Raw genomic sequence first — 15,591 nt, forward strand, 5'->3', positions numbered from 1 at the left:
ACATCTCCGGCGCGAGGCGTTCGGGCAGCACAAGTCAGCAGCACCGAAGCTGCCTCACCTGCAGGCCGGCGGGGGCCGCTGTCTCCGTGCCGGGGCCGCGGTGTAAAGCAGTGGGTCCCGCCCGACCGCTCTCCCACCGCTGCCACCTCAGCCGCCTCATCGCAACCCGCACGTTTCCGCTTCCCCTTTACGCTCTCCGTAGCGCCCTCGCCTCTATGGTACACGAGACCCCTCCCCGCGTGTGTACGTCACCCGCTGGAGCGGGGGGTGCGCCGGGGGCGGGGCCAGGGACGGTGCACGCCGGGAGACGTAGTGCGCGGGGCCCTGCGGCGCGCAGTGCCTCTGCCCGGCACACTGGGGGAGCGCGGACTCCGCTTCCCAGAGCAGCCGCGGAGCGCCCGGCGCGGGTGACGTTTCATGCTCCGATTGGCAGCTCTTGCGGAGGTGGGCGGGGCGTGCGCACGCGGTAGCAGCTGTCCTGTTGCGACAGAAGGAAAGCGCGGACTAGCCGGTGCGGGCCAGGTCGCGCGGCGCGGCGGTTGCGGCCGAGGGGTGGGAAGGAGGAGTGGGTCTGGCCGGGCTGGGTTCCGTTGTATCGGGTTGGGTTGGGTTGGGCAGCTTGGCGCGGCGAGGGCAGCCCAGCTTCCGGGCCGGCAGCCAGCGGTCAGGCCCGGCAGCGCCGCGTGCTCCGAGCCGGGGCGGGGAACGGGGGCGGGGCGAGCCGGTGCGGGCCGGCGCGGCCTAACGGCGCCTGTCGCACCTCCGCCGCAGCCCCTCCGCCGCGCCATGCCCTCGGACCTGGCCAAGAAGAAAGCGGCCAAGAAGAAGGAGGCTGCCAAGGCCCGGCAGCGGCCACGCCGCGCCGCAGAGGAGAACGGCGATGCTGGGACGGAGCCGCAGGAGGTCCGGCCCCCGGAGGCCAACGGAACGTCGCTGCCAGGTGAGAGGCGGCCCCTCCGTAACGGCAGTCGCTCTGTTCGGGCTGCTCCCCGCGGGACCCCCCACCCCCAGTGAGGTCAGCCCGGCAGCGTCTGGCCGGACGCGTGCAGTTGTGCCCAGGGCTTCCCACGGGTGCGGGGTGCTGCCTGTGCTGGGTCAGCGGCGGCGTCCGACGGTCTTGGCCGCGCTCTCCTGGAGCCGATGGGACATCTCCGGCAGTTGCTGGTGGCTCTCCATGAGCTGAGCAGTGAAGGGTTTCCCGGCCCTTGCTTGAGGCTGGCAGGGTAAAGGTAGAGGGTGCTGATGGTGTCTCTTCTCTCTCGCGGAGACACTGTCCCGATTTCTTGTACTTGATGGCCAGACCTGTTTGGCTTTGGTTTTGTGGGGTTTGTTTGTTAGTTTAGTTTGGAGGGCTGTGGTTTGGGGTGTTTTGTTTGGGTTTTTGTTTTGGGTTTTTTTTTTGGTGGTGGGGTGGTGTTGTTTGGCTTCGGGGCTTTTTTGTTGTTTTTTCCTGTGGCAGGAACCACTGTAGTGTCTGAATTCTCACTGTTCTTACTGCTGTGATCCTTTCTATTCATCCCTTTCTCTGGGACATACCTGGTTTGCAGAAACTAAGAATCTGACTACCTTAATGAAAGGGACTTTGTCAACAAAGAGATCTTGACCCCCGTAAAGGAAACAGCCAAGGGAAAACTTACACGGAGTTTATTTTCTGGCCGTACTTAGCCCACGCTGTAACCGGCAGGCAGTTGGGCGCACGGGCTTTTCTTGGGCTCAGCTCACGGTGCGTTGTTTCAGAAGGCATGGCGTGCGATACAGACCCAGGGCACCCCCGAGGGCCCCTTTCCTTGCCGAAAGCCCTTGTGGTCCCCAGGCACACTCAAGAGCGCTGGTGCTGGCGGGCCCGGATTACGGGCCAGACCCAGCAGATGCCTGGTGCCACTCCGGCCCGATCCCGGTGCCGCCGGCTGCGGGCGGAGACTCGGGCCCGCCCGGACCTAGCCGGCCAATACCGACTGCTGCCGCGGCTCATCTGCATACTGCCTTCCTATTGGTGGGGCTGGGGAGCAGCTGCCGGGCCCTCCTGTCCACCGCCCCGGTGAGGGGATACGGCCGGCGGCGCCGGTCACGGCAAGTGGGGCAGGAGCTGGTGGGTCCGGCTGCTGAAGAGCAGAGGCTGGCAGTCAAGGACTGTGGTGTGCTCATCTGGTTTGCTTCTTATGGTCTGCCTGCACTGCCCGTGCTTTCAGAGGAGGTTCAGCATCAGTGCGGCTAACAGTTCTGTTCCTTCTTGGTTAAGGCACTTGATAATAGCGATTTTGCTGAGTGAGTAGTTCTGCCAAAAGTACTGGATGCTAACAGCCAGGGTGTTCTTCTTCACTGGCTTCAACACAAACTGTCTGGATCCCAGGCCTCATCTCTGGGCAGGGGGAGTATTGCTGACATCCTCAGTGCCATTCTTCAAATGGCAGTGTCTCACCAAGGAATGGAAATCAGTCTATAACTCAGGGCAGCAACTGATGAAAAGGAAAGATCCGTATACTATAGGAGGAAAGGAAGAGGGGGGCATGCATATGGACATACTAGCTTCTAAAAAGAAGCAGGACCTGTTCTGGTACTGCTGTTTTTTTGGCCTCTCAGCTTTCCCTTCATTTATTTCCTATTTAAGTTTTCTTTTGGCCAGCTCTTTCCTTAAGGTTGCAAAGCAATACTTTGTAAGTTCTTTCCCCCCCCCCCCAGTCCTTCCAGCAGTGGGGGTTGGTCCCAGTCCTGTTGTTTGGATAACAGGCTGACTGTTCTGGCTGCTCATTTAGTTCTATTGGTCATATTTAATTTGGAGAGCAGGTGGGTGTGCCTGTTATATCGTATATATCCATCTGCTAAGCTGAAAAGCTGACTATCATTGTGTCTGAGCCACCTCAACATTTCTGTAAAAATCGGGGCATGAGAATTCATTTTGTGATCCTGGGCCTATTGATACAGAGGCTTGTGGCTTCCCTTGTGCTGGCAAATCAGTAATACTTTTTGTCTGTCTCTGCATATAGAGGTGGATGCTCTTACAAAGGAACTGGAGGATTTTGAATTAAAGAAAGCCGCTGCCCGTGCTGTGACAGGAGTGCTGGCCTCCCATCCCAACAGTACTGATGTGCACATCATTAACCTCTCGCTGACCTTCCACGGCCAGGAGCTGCTCAGTGATACAAAACTTGAGCTGAACTCCGGGAGGCGCTATGGCCTTATTGGACTCAATGGGATTGGTAAGCTATGGGGCACAGTGCCATCGGCTTTCTGGAGTTTGGGGAAGATGCCATACTGCTGAGAAGCTGGAAACAAGAAAGCAGGCAGTTAGGCAGTCATGGCTGGGACATGGTAGTTTCCATTCTCCCATCTCCCTACCCAGGAAGAGGAATTGCTAGGATGCTGGTGGAAGTATGAGGTAAAATTCTGGCTTTGGACTGCATTTGAACTTGTTTCTGTGGGGAGTTGGGTGAGATGTCTGGGCTTTGTGAATCTGCCTGATTCCTGCGTGCAGGATTTTTTTTGTAGTGTCAGTAAACCCAGTGCTGATGCTATTGGTCAAAGAACTTGCACAGTATGAGTGTATGATTTGGTCTTAATGGAAAAACAGCTGTACTGTCCCCTGAGAAAGCAGTGCCCTACATGGAGAGATGCAGAATATAGGAGTAATCGAAGAAGAGTTAGTAAGAGTGACCAGCTGGTTTAACTTTCAGAAAAGCCCCTAGGCTCTCCAGTGATGAGTACATTATTTTCCTCTTTGTTAGAGGTCTTTAGATTCTGGGGTCCTAGTAACAGATGTCAGGCCTAGCTAGACAGCAGGAAAAATACATCAGACATAAAGTTCTTAAATCCAGGCAAAGGCTGAACTGCAGTGGTTTCCAAAGAGCTTCTTCATGTTTCAGTCTTGTCCTTGGGGGGGTGAACTTTTGCTGTGAGGGCAGCCTGTCACAGCAAGGCAGTGAGCTCTGCTGTGTCTCCAATTCTTCTGGCCTCTTGGGCAAGAAATTCCCAAGGGTTTTTTGGAGTTGGAAAGGGAGGCAATCAATGGAATCTGACTGCATCTTGTTTGTTTTTCTGTGACATTATAACTCAGTGAATCCAACAATTAATTGCCGAGTATCTGTTTGCACACAGGGAAATCCATGCTTTTGTCAGCTATTGGAAAACGAGAAGTGCCCATCCCGGAGCATATTGACATCTATCACCTGACCCGAGAGATGCCTCCCAGTGACAAGACCCCTCTACAGTGTGTGATGGAGGTGGATACAGAAAGGGCCATGTTAGAGCGAGAAGCAGAACGTCTGGCTCATGAAGATGGTAAAGCTTCTTCGAGTCCCAAGGGACATTTCCTTCATTTCCCTCCCCACCAAAGAAGAGGTTTTATTTGGGTTCCTTGGCAGAGTTTTTATATGTTACAATACCTGTTTCCCCCAGCTGCCCTGTACTAGTTGAAAAGTCCTGTGGGATTGCACTTCTTTGAATGAAATTAATCTGTGCAACTTCTTAAGAGGTGTCTCAGGCTTAGGAATAGAGGGGGCTGAATAGTAGTAAAGCAGATGGACTCACCTTTCCTAGAAGTGCTGACAAGCAGGCTCTCTTTCAGCGGAGTGTGAGAAACTCTTGGAGTTATATGAACGTCTGGAGGAGCTGGATGCTGACAAGGCAGAAGCCCGAGCCTCACGTATCCTTCATGGGTTGGGGTTCAGCCCCGCCATGCAGCGGAAGAAGCTGAAGGACTTCAGTGGTGGCTGGCGAATGAGGGTGGCTCTTGCTAGGTGAGTGTTATACTGCCTGCTGCCTCCTGGGAGATTGCCTGCCCGCTCCTGGCTCTGCAGAGCCATATACACACTTCTCAGAACTCGGAGCTGAGAGGCTTTGAGTTACCTGCATTTACCCTACATGCATCTCCGCTCGCTTTTCAGAGCCCTCTTCATTCGGCCTTTCATGCTGCTGCTGGATGAGCCCACAAACCATCTTGACCTGGATGCCTGTGTGTGGTTGGAGGAAGAGCTGAAAACGTAAGCATGAAGGAGTTTGCTGCTTCATGTTGTGCTTTTCTGCTGGAACATCTTGTTTACATATGAGCAAGCGCTACTGTAATAACTGTCTATACTTCTTGTGGCTACATACTTATTACAATACCAGAGACACCTTTCTATGCTTGTTGCTACATTTATATGTGGAAGGGTTCTTGATACAGATTTTACAGATTAGGAGCAGAGGAAATCATAGTGTGCCTGATAGATGATAGTCTGTACCAAGGTGAAAGTAAGCAGCAGAGGTTGAAACTTCTTAGAGGTGTGGTGCCAGTGGAGTCAGTTGCATCAGTAGCACTAGTCATCTACCAGATGGGTGGCCAGCTCTTGTCTCTTTGTGCAATGCGCAAGGGCTTTCTTACAGTGAGTAGTGTTTTAACATAGTAGAAAATATTTGCAGTATTTGCATGCTGCAGCTGGTTGTAGCTGCTTTACTCCAGATTTCCCAGAGCATCTCCAAGGCTGTTATCTTTTTATTCTAAATCCGATTGTAGGCAAGAGAGATCTGGTGCATGTAAATCCTTTGTCACCATCAAGGCCAACAAGCAAGAATTATTTTACTGCCTTAATCTCAAATTAATAAATTACATGGTGCCCTAGGTTCAAGCGGATCCTTGTGCTGATATCCCACTCCCAGGACTTCTTGAATGGTGTCTGCACCAACATAATCCACATGCACAACCGCAAACTGAAGTACTACACAGTGAGTAAACAGTGCCCTGCTTGCAACTGGCAAAAACAGAGGAGCTGTTTTCTGGAGATGTATTACATTCTGTGGTCTCTTTCTAGGGAAATTATGATCAGTACGTAAAGACGCGCTTGGAGCTAGAAGAAAATCAAATGAAGCGATTCCACTGGGAGCAAGATCAGATTGCCCATATGAAGGTATCTGCCTAGCTGCATGAACATCTTTATATCCATGCAGGTGGGCGTTCCTGCACCTCCTCAACCTTGTTATTGTGGCTTTCAGCTAACTCCGTGTTTTGTTGCAGAATTACATTGCACGATTTGGTCATGGTAGTGCAAAGCTGGCCAGGCAAGCTCAGAGCAAGGAGAAGACCCTTCAAAAAATGATGGCTGCTGGCTTGACAGAGAGAGTTGTGAATGATAAGGTAGGATGAGACATGGGATTGCATCTGGAGATCAATATTGGAAACATGGGCTAAATAAGTAGAATGATCTTTAGCTGAGGCCAAGTTAGATGGGGCTTCGAGCAACCTAGTCTAGTGAAACATGTCCCTGGCTGTGGCAGAAGAGTTGTAACTAGATGAACATTAAGATCCCTTTCAGCCCAAACCATTCTATGATTCTGTGAGAGCGGGAATGGCTGGCATAACTGGGAGCAAGAATGATACACCCTTCCTGATGTCAAGGATGACTGTACTGAAGCTAGTATAATGCTGAAGAGGAGGAGTAATTTTCTAGGGAGAGAACGAGATTTGTCATATCAATAAAGTTATTTTGCAGACACAGAAATCAGGAATGAATGTCTGAGGGTTGGAGAAGATGGGGGAGAATGCTCAGATCAATTTGTACTTGTTTGAAGAGAACAAGCCCACATTTGATTCAAGTGGAAAAAAATAGGGACTCTCATATCCAGTAGATGAGCTTGCAGGCAAATAATCAGAATAAATCTGGGTTGCTAGAGGGGCTCATAAAAAGTCACAGTCTGGTGGCTTGGTCTGCAGGTGTTATCTGTAGTGACGCATAGTTATACCAGAATACCAGAAGGGTTGTTTTGTGCTCCAGGGTCTTTAACAAGTGGATATTCTGTGTTAACAGACTTTGTCATTCTATTTCCCATCCTGTGGGAAAATCCCTCCTCCTGTCATCATGGTGCAGAATGTCAGCTTCAGATACACCAAGGATGGGGTGAGTATGGGGAGTGTGCATGGGTTGTATGGAGATTTTTTGTATCCCTGCCTTGTTTGGGAGTGTAAGGCTTTGGCTAAGCTTTCTGATCAGGCTGCAGTACGACTGACTAGTCGATCAAACTTCTTGTCAGTGTTAATGCTAAGTCTTCTGAGGACAGAGTATTACAGGTGGAACATGGAGGTTCTGGGTAGTAGTGGAAAAGCATATGTGTCATGACTTTTGTGGTTTGCAGCCATGGATCTATAATAACCTGGAGTTTGGGATTGACCTGGATACCCGCGTAGCTCTCGTTGGACCCAATGGAGCCGGAAAGTCAACACTGCTGAAACTGCTCACAGGAGAGGTATGCTCCCTACATTGTTTATTTTTTTCTGGACCTTGATTCTTGGGGTAGTCTTCAATGAAGCTGCATTTATTTGCCAGCACACCTCAGTCAGGCCCTGGAAGTTCTAAGATCATGCCACAGTATCTCACATTATCTGTGCAGGCTGCCTCCTCTGGGCCATAACAGAGATATCTGGATTCTGTATTTCTGGCATATAGCCAAAGGATGGATTTTGTGGTGAAATGCTTCTATCTTCCTTTTCTAGCTGCTGCCCACAGATGGGATGATCCGCAAGCACTCACATGTGAAGATCGGTAGATACCACCAGGTATTTCCTACAGCAGCCACCAGGGACATGAATTGCTGAGGAAAAAGCTGTCAGCCATGAGGAATCTTGCCCCTCTGTTTCTGAGGCTTCTCCACTGCTGCCTTTCTTGGCCTGGAGATAGGGGACGGAACTGTTCCATTGGCTGAATGGGCTCTAGAGGCTTGCTGTAGTCCTTTCTGTTTAGCCTCTAGACTTTTACAGGAGAGATGGTTGCCTTGTGCTTGGTCGTGAACAAGCCTGCTATTCTGAAGCAGGACTCCTGCTCCTGAAATGGAAATTCCTTTCATAATAGTTTGCACAGTGGCTATGCTGTGAGGGGGTTTATTGACTCATGTGTTCTGCTCAGCTGGTACAGAGGGCTTATAAGGGAGGGAAATACTTTTGGCCATGAAGTGGATGGCCTGCATAGCTTGAAGCTGATTTTTCTTCTTCTGTCAGCACTTGCAAGAGCAGTTGGATTTAGACCTCTCACCCTTGGAGTACATGCTGAAATGCTACCCAGAGATCAAAGAGAAGGAGGAGATGAGGAAAATCATTGGTAGATATGGTCTGACAGGGAAACAGCAGGTGAGTACAAGCGGTTGAGGTTTGGTTTTTGCTCATGTGGGAAGTAAAGCTGCTGCATTTTCTGTTGCTCTATTGATGTCTGCCAGTGTGATGCAGTATGCGCTATAGCACACCACAGCATCAAAATGTTTCTTCTGTCTCAGCTCTTGAAACTGGAGGAAAAAATAACTCATGGCTCATAGGAACTTTCTTTGCATTGCAACAATATGTGGGTTGGAATGGGTGACCTCCTCAGAATCTGGGTGAAGGGAAGACAAGTTGTGGCGTAGACCCAGGCTCGAGCGTATTTTAATTGCAACTTGAACTAGTTTGTTTCTTATTGCTGAGATGAATAGCAGGCAGAAATGCTAGAACACATTTTCAACTGGGAGTGGGGACCACTTTGCTCAGAGAGGGTAGGATCACCAGTGATGCTCTAAGTCTAAACATAACATGTTCCTGTGTATCATACATCACATGTATGACAGGAGTTGTCCTCATCACTGCAATTAAGCGTTGATTTTTACATTGTTCTCCGTTTGTCACTCCAGAAGTTGAGAGTAGTTTTATGGCTGTGTCTGCACTGAACACAAGTCAGACCTCAATTAACTACACTTTGGAACCTTTACCACAAGCTGGGTTTTGTGATGGACATTTCTCAGAAGTGCCTGGAATTCCCTTGTTCTGCTGGTGAGAGAAGCTTAGTTTAGGTGTACAACTGACTAGGCTTTGTCCTCTTGTATAATGTAGCTGCTAGAAACACAGTGAAATCTGAGTATCTTGTGGTCAGGGTGGAAGTGTGTAAGCTTTCCTGCAGAGCTGCAAACAGTGTCTGTGTTTGTCAGGTGAGCCCCATTAGGAACCTCTCTGATGGGCAGAAGTGTCGTGTGTGCTTTGCGTGGCTGGCCTGGCAGAATCCTCACATGCTTTTCCTGGATGAGCCCACCAACCACTTGGACATAGAAACAATAGATGCTCTGGCAGATGCTATTAATGACTTTGAAGGAGGAATGATGCTTGTCAGCCATGACTTCAGACTCATCCAACAGGTAAGAAAAGTGGTGAATTTTGTCAGAGCACCTTTCTAACATTCTAAGTAATTAAACCAAGTGTTTTCAACCGACTCATCCCAAGAAGATGTGTGAGTGAAAGAAATCTCTGGACATGATTCCCTTGCCATGTTCATGTAAAATAGTTTCTGAGCTAGCTTAGGAGCACATTAGGTACTGGAAAAAAAAATGAAACAAAAAAAAAAACCAACAAAACCCTAGAAGTAAAGAATAAGTTAAATGGTAATGACACTATAGAGGCTTTAACTAGGTGTTCTTAAATGATACTGGAGTAGTTCTAGCACAGTCATTTATCACTCAGTCTGCACAGGCAAAGGAAGTTGCACCACATACACACAAATATCAAGTGCTGATTTATCAGCTATAGCTTTATCTGCAAGTTCAGGTGTAATTTTATTTTTCAGTGTGTTACATGCAAGTAGTTCAGGTCAAGAGGTACTATTTTTTTTTTCTTAACTGCCCAGTTTAGCAGGAAAGGCTTTCCTCCTGTTGTGGTTTAAGCCCAGTCAGCCACGCAGCTGCTCACTCACTCCACCCCCTTCCTCCCCCCCCCCCCACACACAGGTTGAGATAAGAGCAGTCCAGTAACTAAGGTATAACACAAACCACTGCTGCTACCACCAATAATAATAATGATAAGGGAAATAACAAGGGAAGAGAATACAACCACTCACCACCTGCTGACTGATACGCAGCCCGACCTGAGCAGTGGTCTAACTCTTCCAGGTAACTGCCCCAGTTTATATAGCGGGCATGCCGTGCTGTGGTATGGAATACCTCTTTGGTCAGTTTGAGTCAGGTGTCCTGTCTGCTTCCTCCCAGCTTCCCCTCCTCCCTGGCAGAGCCTGAGACTCACAAAGTCCTTGGTCAGAGTAAACATTACTGAGCAGCAACTAAACACATCAGTGTTATCAGCACTGTTCCCAGGCTGAAAGTCAAAACCACAGCACTGCATCATCTACTAAGAAGGAGAAAAATGACTGCTACTGCTGAACCCAGGACACCTCCTTAGTCCATGAACAAAAAAAAAGAAATGTTGAGCAGTCAAGGATTTTTAGTTCTAGAATCTTGTATAAATATGCAGAAAACATCAGGTAAGATATTTCACTACAGGTATTTCTCTTTGGTAGTTGAAGTGTGAAGTGTGAAACCCTAACCCTAGCCCTAACCCTAACTCTTACCAGACTACAGAGAGTAGATTAGGGATAATTTTATAACTTTGGTAAAATTATTAAATGCTGTACTGTAAATCTCTCCTGTGCTTGCTTTCAGGTTGCACAGGAGATCTGGGTCTGTGAGAAGCAGACAATCACAAAGTGGCAAGGCGACATCCTCTCCTACAAGGAGCATCTCAAGTCAAAGCTGGTGGGCGAGGATCCTCAGCTCACCAAAAAGACCCACAACATGTGAGCTCTAGAGCAGTCGGTCAGGTGCTCACTGTGGAGACTGACAGTGGCCAATGTGACTCGCCCATCTGCCGACTGGAATGGGACTCTGCTGCTATCTCTGGCTGTGTTCTAGGATTGCTGCAATACTGCTTCCCCTTGACTTGCCTTGCACCTCTGTATCTGGACAGATCTCTTCTCTCCTGATCTGGCTACGTTTGGGCAACCGTTTCCATATTTAGATGATGTCCCATCTGAGCCGGGCCTTGGAATCTAATGATCTGGGATCATGGCAGTGGCAGTTAGGGTGTCTGAGCTGCAGTGATACAGAAGTGGAGACCCCAGCCCAGCTTCTCCCGCCTCTTCCTTCCCAATTTCTGCTTCAGTTTAGATACTTCACATCAAACTCCTCTGGCCTTGGTTTGTTTTTAACTATTATTTAACAGTGTAATTAACAGATCTGCCTGAGAATCCACCAGTCAATAAAGAGGGAAGAACACTCTTGTCTTGTGAGCCATAGTAGTTATTGGGGCATGCTGGGGCAAATCATCTAGTGCTGAGTTTTAAGTGAGGGTGCAGAGCCGTGTCTTCTGGGGTGAAGGTACTACCAAAGTTATGACTCATGGGATCTATGAAGTGATTAGTACTGAGCTCGAGGTACAGAGCAATGAGTAGGATCCTTACACCTAGGATACCTTTGATAATCCAGTGAGCACTGTATTTTCCAGTTTATGACAGAAGGGGGAGCAAGCCACACATGCTTTCTTGACAGATAAAACTTCAAAGGATTCTGAAGACTGGCTGTTAAAAAGGGAATTTAGATCTATAAAATACCAGTATGTTTGTTGTCTACAACAGAATGGCTTAGATGTGTGCTTTTTCTTCACCTTGAATTGTATGGGTTGAATAATAAGACTCAATAATTAAGCATTTTTGCACTAGGAAGTTATTTGTTTGGTGCAGGTATAACTAAACAAGACTAATTGACTAAAGTTGGTTTATTTTTGTTCTTAATAGCAAATTTTTAGAAACGCATCAGACTTCACCCTCTGCCATAGAAGCTTGAATAAAATACAATTTTAATTTCTTTTTAAAACAAAACACACTAAAGAAAAAGATAACAATCCAAATCCTATAAAATTCCTATGATTGTGAGCTGTCATTTTAATTAATTCTGACACGTGACAATGGCTGTACTGCTTATGTGAGAGGCTCATGTAGCCCGCTGACCTGTTCCACCAGTACATGCCAACGGGCAAATTGAAGAACAGGACAAATACGGAGTAATTGTACTCACTCTCTTGCAGTACTTTCTCAGATGCCAACCATCTGTGGGTCTGACTTTCTGAGTAAAGCATTTCCTTGGGTTTTTTCCAACTGAACCATCCAAGTTGTGACTGCTGCTATAGAAGTGCTGCATATCATCCACAGGACAAATGTCACAATGGGACCTGCCTCCAGTAGACAGTGCAGAACATTCAGGTGTTTCAGTGCGTTTAGCAAAGATCTGAGGGGGGAAGTAATTTTTTGAGGAAATAATGCAAGTTAGTATAAAAGCTGTTCAAGGTCTGCAGGAAAAGCTAGATTGCACTGAAAAGTTTCACAATGTAGTACTCAGAAGTCTGTAAAGGCTGATTGGTGTCACAAAAGTTGAAACAAGAATAGATGAATGCATGTCTTTGTTCTGCTCTTTAGGTTTTAGAAAGATGTTGGTGACTTGGGAAGGGTTGCAAAGTAGCTATGAGAATGGTGAGGTCATGAAGTCCTGCCTGAGGTTAGAGCTGTTCATTCTGCTCTTACTGATTCTTGGCAAACATTTGGCAACAACTCTAATGTCTCCATTTCAGATTTGTAATTGAGAGCCATGGTGGCAATAATAAATCTAGGATAAAACCTTACACTGAGTTCTTTGGGAATACTAAATCCTGAGAAGGGCATGGGAACATTGAGATGACAGCCAGCATGATGGACAGCAGTTTGAGAATTTTTCTAGCTCTGTTAGCTGTCTGCTGCTGCAAAACGTGAGGAATTTCTCAGTTGCAGACAGGTCTCTGATTTAGCAAACAAGGACCACAGGTACATACATGTTCAAAGCAAAAGTAGCTGTAGCTGCACTAGAGGTCACAATAGGCTAAGACTTGTAAAATGGAAAATACATTCATACATGCCATATCAGTCTGTTATTTCAGACTTGCTTTATACCCATTCTTTGGTGACAGTTTGTAAGACTGCACTGAAACAGCTGTGGCAGGTATATGGCCTGTAGTACTGTCAGAGAGACAGCCAGTAGCTGGACTGTGGCATTTTGAACTGTTTGAGCTAGGCCTTTTCTGGTCATGTGAAAAGGCTAAACTGTATCTAGGTAAATAATGAGAATTGCTCCTTAGCTGCTAGGACGGTCATTTCTGTGAAAGAAGTGGCCTCAAGCCTCTACAACGTTACTCTTGCTTCAAGTCTAAAAGTGACACAGCCACAGCCAGAAGTGGCAGATACTACACCACGTGCAAGGCTGTGGGATTCCCTTGTCTTTGTGTTGTGAGTCGATCCATAAACTACAAAAATATCACAAGGATGAGTCAAGATGAGCTTTTGGCTTCCACACTGGACAGCCTCTAGCACATGCAATCTAGGGAAGCAGGTGGTAACTCCCCAATCTGGGAGTACAGATTTGACCATACTGCTCACTGGATGAGCCTCTGCCCTTACTATTTAATGGCTCCTTGTGCTTAGTACATCAGGAGAGAAGCCCTGTACTGGTCCTTGTCAATGCATGGCCTCATAGAAAACACAAGCCTGGTCCTTGCTCTCAGTATGAGTCACTATTGTCCCCAGAAGGATTCCACTACCTCATATCTTCAATGTTCAAGCCTATTCTCTGTCATGAATGCACTGATGTGACCATTCTAGCATGTTCCACCTGGTTACTAATATTTCACTTCCTGCATGCAAGAAGCCCTTCTGTGATATTTAGACCCTGGTTGCCACTGTGACTTCCATTTGCACTAAGGGTGGGTGACCAGGTGCCTTCCCAGGAGGACAGGCCTAGAATAAAACTAAATTCAGTGAAACACTATTGTCTGCACAAGCACTGGCACAGTGACTGATGAGCAAGTCTCCCAAACTCACTCCTTGGAAGATGTGATTTGCTAAAAACGTGCCAGTATAACGGAGGCCCTGAGCAGGGGACAGTGTGGATGGCAGCACAGAGATACCAGTGCCTCCTCCCTCAAAGGTACATTATGTATCTCAAAGGTATTACCCTTTTATGAAACACCTGATGTGATGTCTGCTTAGAGAAAGGCTTCTTTTTCTATCTGAAGGGCAGGAAGCTTTCTATTTTGTTCACTTCTGTACTGTGTTTGCCGCACATGGTTTTTTTCCCTGGCTTAATTCCTGCACCATAGTTATCAGCACTGGTGTGAGCACTGATTTCCAAGATCAAATACATATTCAGAATGTTCACCCTCCCACTGCCTGCCTTCCATCCTTCAAGGCCCTGTTATTTATAGCAGGCAGGTCTCCCAGGAGCAGACTATCTGAGATAGTGGGAGGAATACTGGCTATTGGAATGTTTATAGTTCAGTCACTAGACTGACGGTCCCTTCAATTACTGAGTCTCCACTGATTGCATTATCTGTTACATAGCACAGAAGAGGTTCCACCCATTTGATTCTGAAAGCAGTACTCCAGTTTACACCCTCTACTAAAGCAGGAAGGCTCCTTTCACCAAAACCTTGGAATAGCTTTCCTCCACTTCTGCCCCATGTGATCTTATGATGCTATTGCTCTTGCCCACCTCTTTGCCCATACTGCTCTCAGAGCTTTTCTCAGGTCTGAAAATTTAATTGAGTCAGTAACTTCCAAGGTCCTGCTATGCTAGCTGCCCTTCAATTAGTGCAAAGTGGAATCATCAGTTACAGGTGTGTGTTCTGCTCCTTGGGAGTACACTTGAGGCAGGTGAAGTGCTGCTGCCTTTAGTATATAACCAGCCCCATGGCACCTACTGGTTGCTGTGTTAGAGCTTGGTCTGTTGGAGACTGAGATGGGTGCAGGTGAGAGAAAGCGTGGTCATGCTTCTGCCTCTGAGGACCAGAAGTCCAAGAAAAAGCCTAAGAGGAAGGAAACCTATTCAATCTATATCTACAAAGTACTGAAGCAGGTGAGCAAATGTTTCTTTTCAGCTAGAAGCAGCTTCATATGTAAAGTCACTTCTGCCAATTGCGTATTAACTGCCTCAAGAAAAGGAAGGAAAATCTGCTTATAAGGGAGATGGAAAACAGAATAAGTGGGTACAAGAGAGCCCCAGCTGAATCTCAAAAGTACATGGTGGGGGGATTCTGAGCAAGAGGCAAGGCAAGAAATGGGCTTCATCAGAAAGGATTTCTTGGTGAGAATAAGCTTTAGTACATAGCTTTGCCTGAAGAAATTGTTGAGTAAAAGGCAATAGGGCTGGTGCTGACCTTCTGTGTAAGAATTTAAATTGTTCTGGTAATTCCTGTTGGGAAGATGAGCAAAAGACCTTTTCAGAGGTAACTATGAGTTATCTGGGCCTCAGTTGCCTGCATGATCCTGTAGGCAAGACTTGGAGCTCATGTTCTACCTCCACTTCTCACAGGCTGGTTTTCCATAAGGGATTGTGTGGAGGCTCCTGCCAGTGCAATCCCAAAGCCTCTCTTCAGTCTAATGCAAATGGCACAGGACTTGAGACTCTCAGGGTGGCAAATGATGGTCCATGTATGGTTTGAGTGCCCTGTCTGAAAGGGGGGGGGAAGTGTGGCCCCCACTTCAGGAAGATGGATGTGTGAGACAGTGCTTGATTACCATTCGGCAGGTGCACCCGGACACTGGCATCTCCTCTAAGGCCATGAGCATCATGAACTCCTTTGTCAATGACCTCTTTGAACGTCTGGCCTCGGAGGCCTCTCGCCTGGCCCATTACAATCACCGCACCACCATCACCAGCCGGGAGGTGCAAACAGCCGCGCGGCTCCTGCTGCCTGGTGAGCTGGCCAAGCATGCTGTCTCTGAGGGCACCAAAGCTGTCACCAAGTACACCAGCAGCAAGTGA

At 47.8% G+C, this 15,591-nt stretch overlaps 2 protein-coding genes across 2 annotated transcripts; both read left to right on the plus strand.

Annotated features, from left to right (window-relative positions):
* The first annotated feature begins 452 nt into the window (after positions 1-452).
* On the plus strand, positions 453-11,025 carry ABCF2 (ATP binding cassette subfamily F member 2). Its single transcript, XM_034061884.1, has 15 exons — positions 453-511; positions 772-940; positions 2,985-3,197; positions 4,093-4,275; positions 4,562-4,733; positions 4,881-4,976; positions 5,595-5,697; positions 5,784-5,879; positions 5,987-6,106; positions 6,777-6,866; positions 7,102-7,212; positions 7,460-7,522; positions 7,961-8,089; positions 8,914-9,117; positions 10,411-11,025. Exons 2-15 carry the CDS (start codon positions 787-789, stop codon positions 10,546-10,548), a joined length of 1,872 nt encoding a protein of 623 aa, XP_033917775.1. The 5' UTR covers positions 453-511; positions 772-786; the 3' UTR covers positions 10,549-11,025.
* A 3,540-nt stretch (positions 11,026-14,565) lies between these two features.
* On the plus strand, positions 14,566-15,591 carry H2BK1 (H2B.K variant histone 1). Its single transcript, XM_034060363.1, has 2 exons — positions 14,566-14,682; positions 15,355-15,591. The coding sequence occupies exons 1-2, from the start codon at positions 14,566-14,568 to the stop codon at positions 15,589-15,591; spliced, it is 354 nt and encodes a 117-aa protein (XP_033916254.1).

This window comes from Melopsittacus undulatus, chromosome 1, assembly GCF_012275295.1.
Source record: "Melopsittacus undulatus isolate bMelUnd1 chromosome 1, bMelUnd1.mat.Z, whole genome shotgun sequence".
NCBI classification, from domain to species: domain Eukaryota; kingdom Metazoa; phylum Chordata; class Aves; order Psittaciformes; family Psittaculidae; genus Melopsittacus; species Melopsittacus undulatus.

Excerpts from the sequence above, each read along its gene's own strand:
- H2BK1 (XM_034060363.1), top strand. The coding sequence starts at position 14,566 with ATGGGTGCAGGTGAGAGAAAGCGTGGTCATGCTTCTGCCTCTGAGGAC. Across the intron at positions 14,683-15,354 it reads TCTACAAAGTACTGAAGCAG|GTGCACCCGGACACTGGCAT; the intron begins GTGAGCAAATGT and ends ACCATTCGGCAG.
- ABCF2 (XM_034061884.1), top strand. The coding sequence starts at position 787 with ATGCCCTCGGACCTGGCCAAGAAGAAAGCGGCCAAGAAGAAGGAGGCT. Across the intron at positions 5,880-5,986 it reads ATCAGATTGCCCATATGAAG|AATTACATTGCACGATTTGG; the intron begins GTATCTGCCTAG and ends GTTTTGTTGCAG. Across the intron at positions 6,867-7,101 it reads TCAGATACACCAAGGATGGG|CCATGGATCTATAATAACCT; the intron begins GTGAGTATGGGG and ends TGTGGTTTGCAG.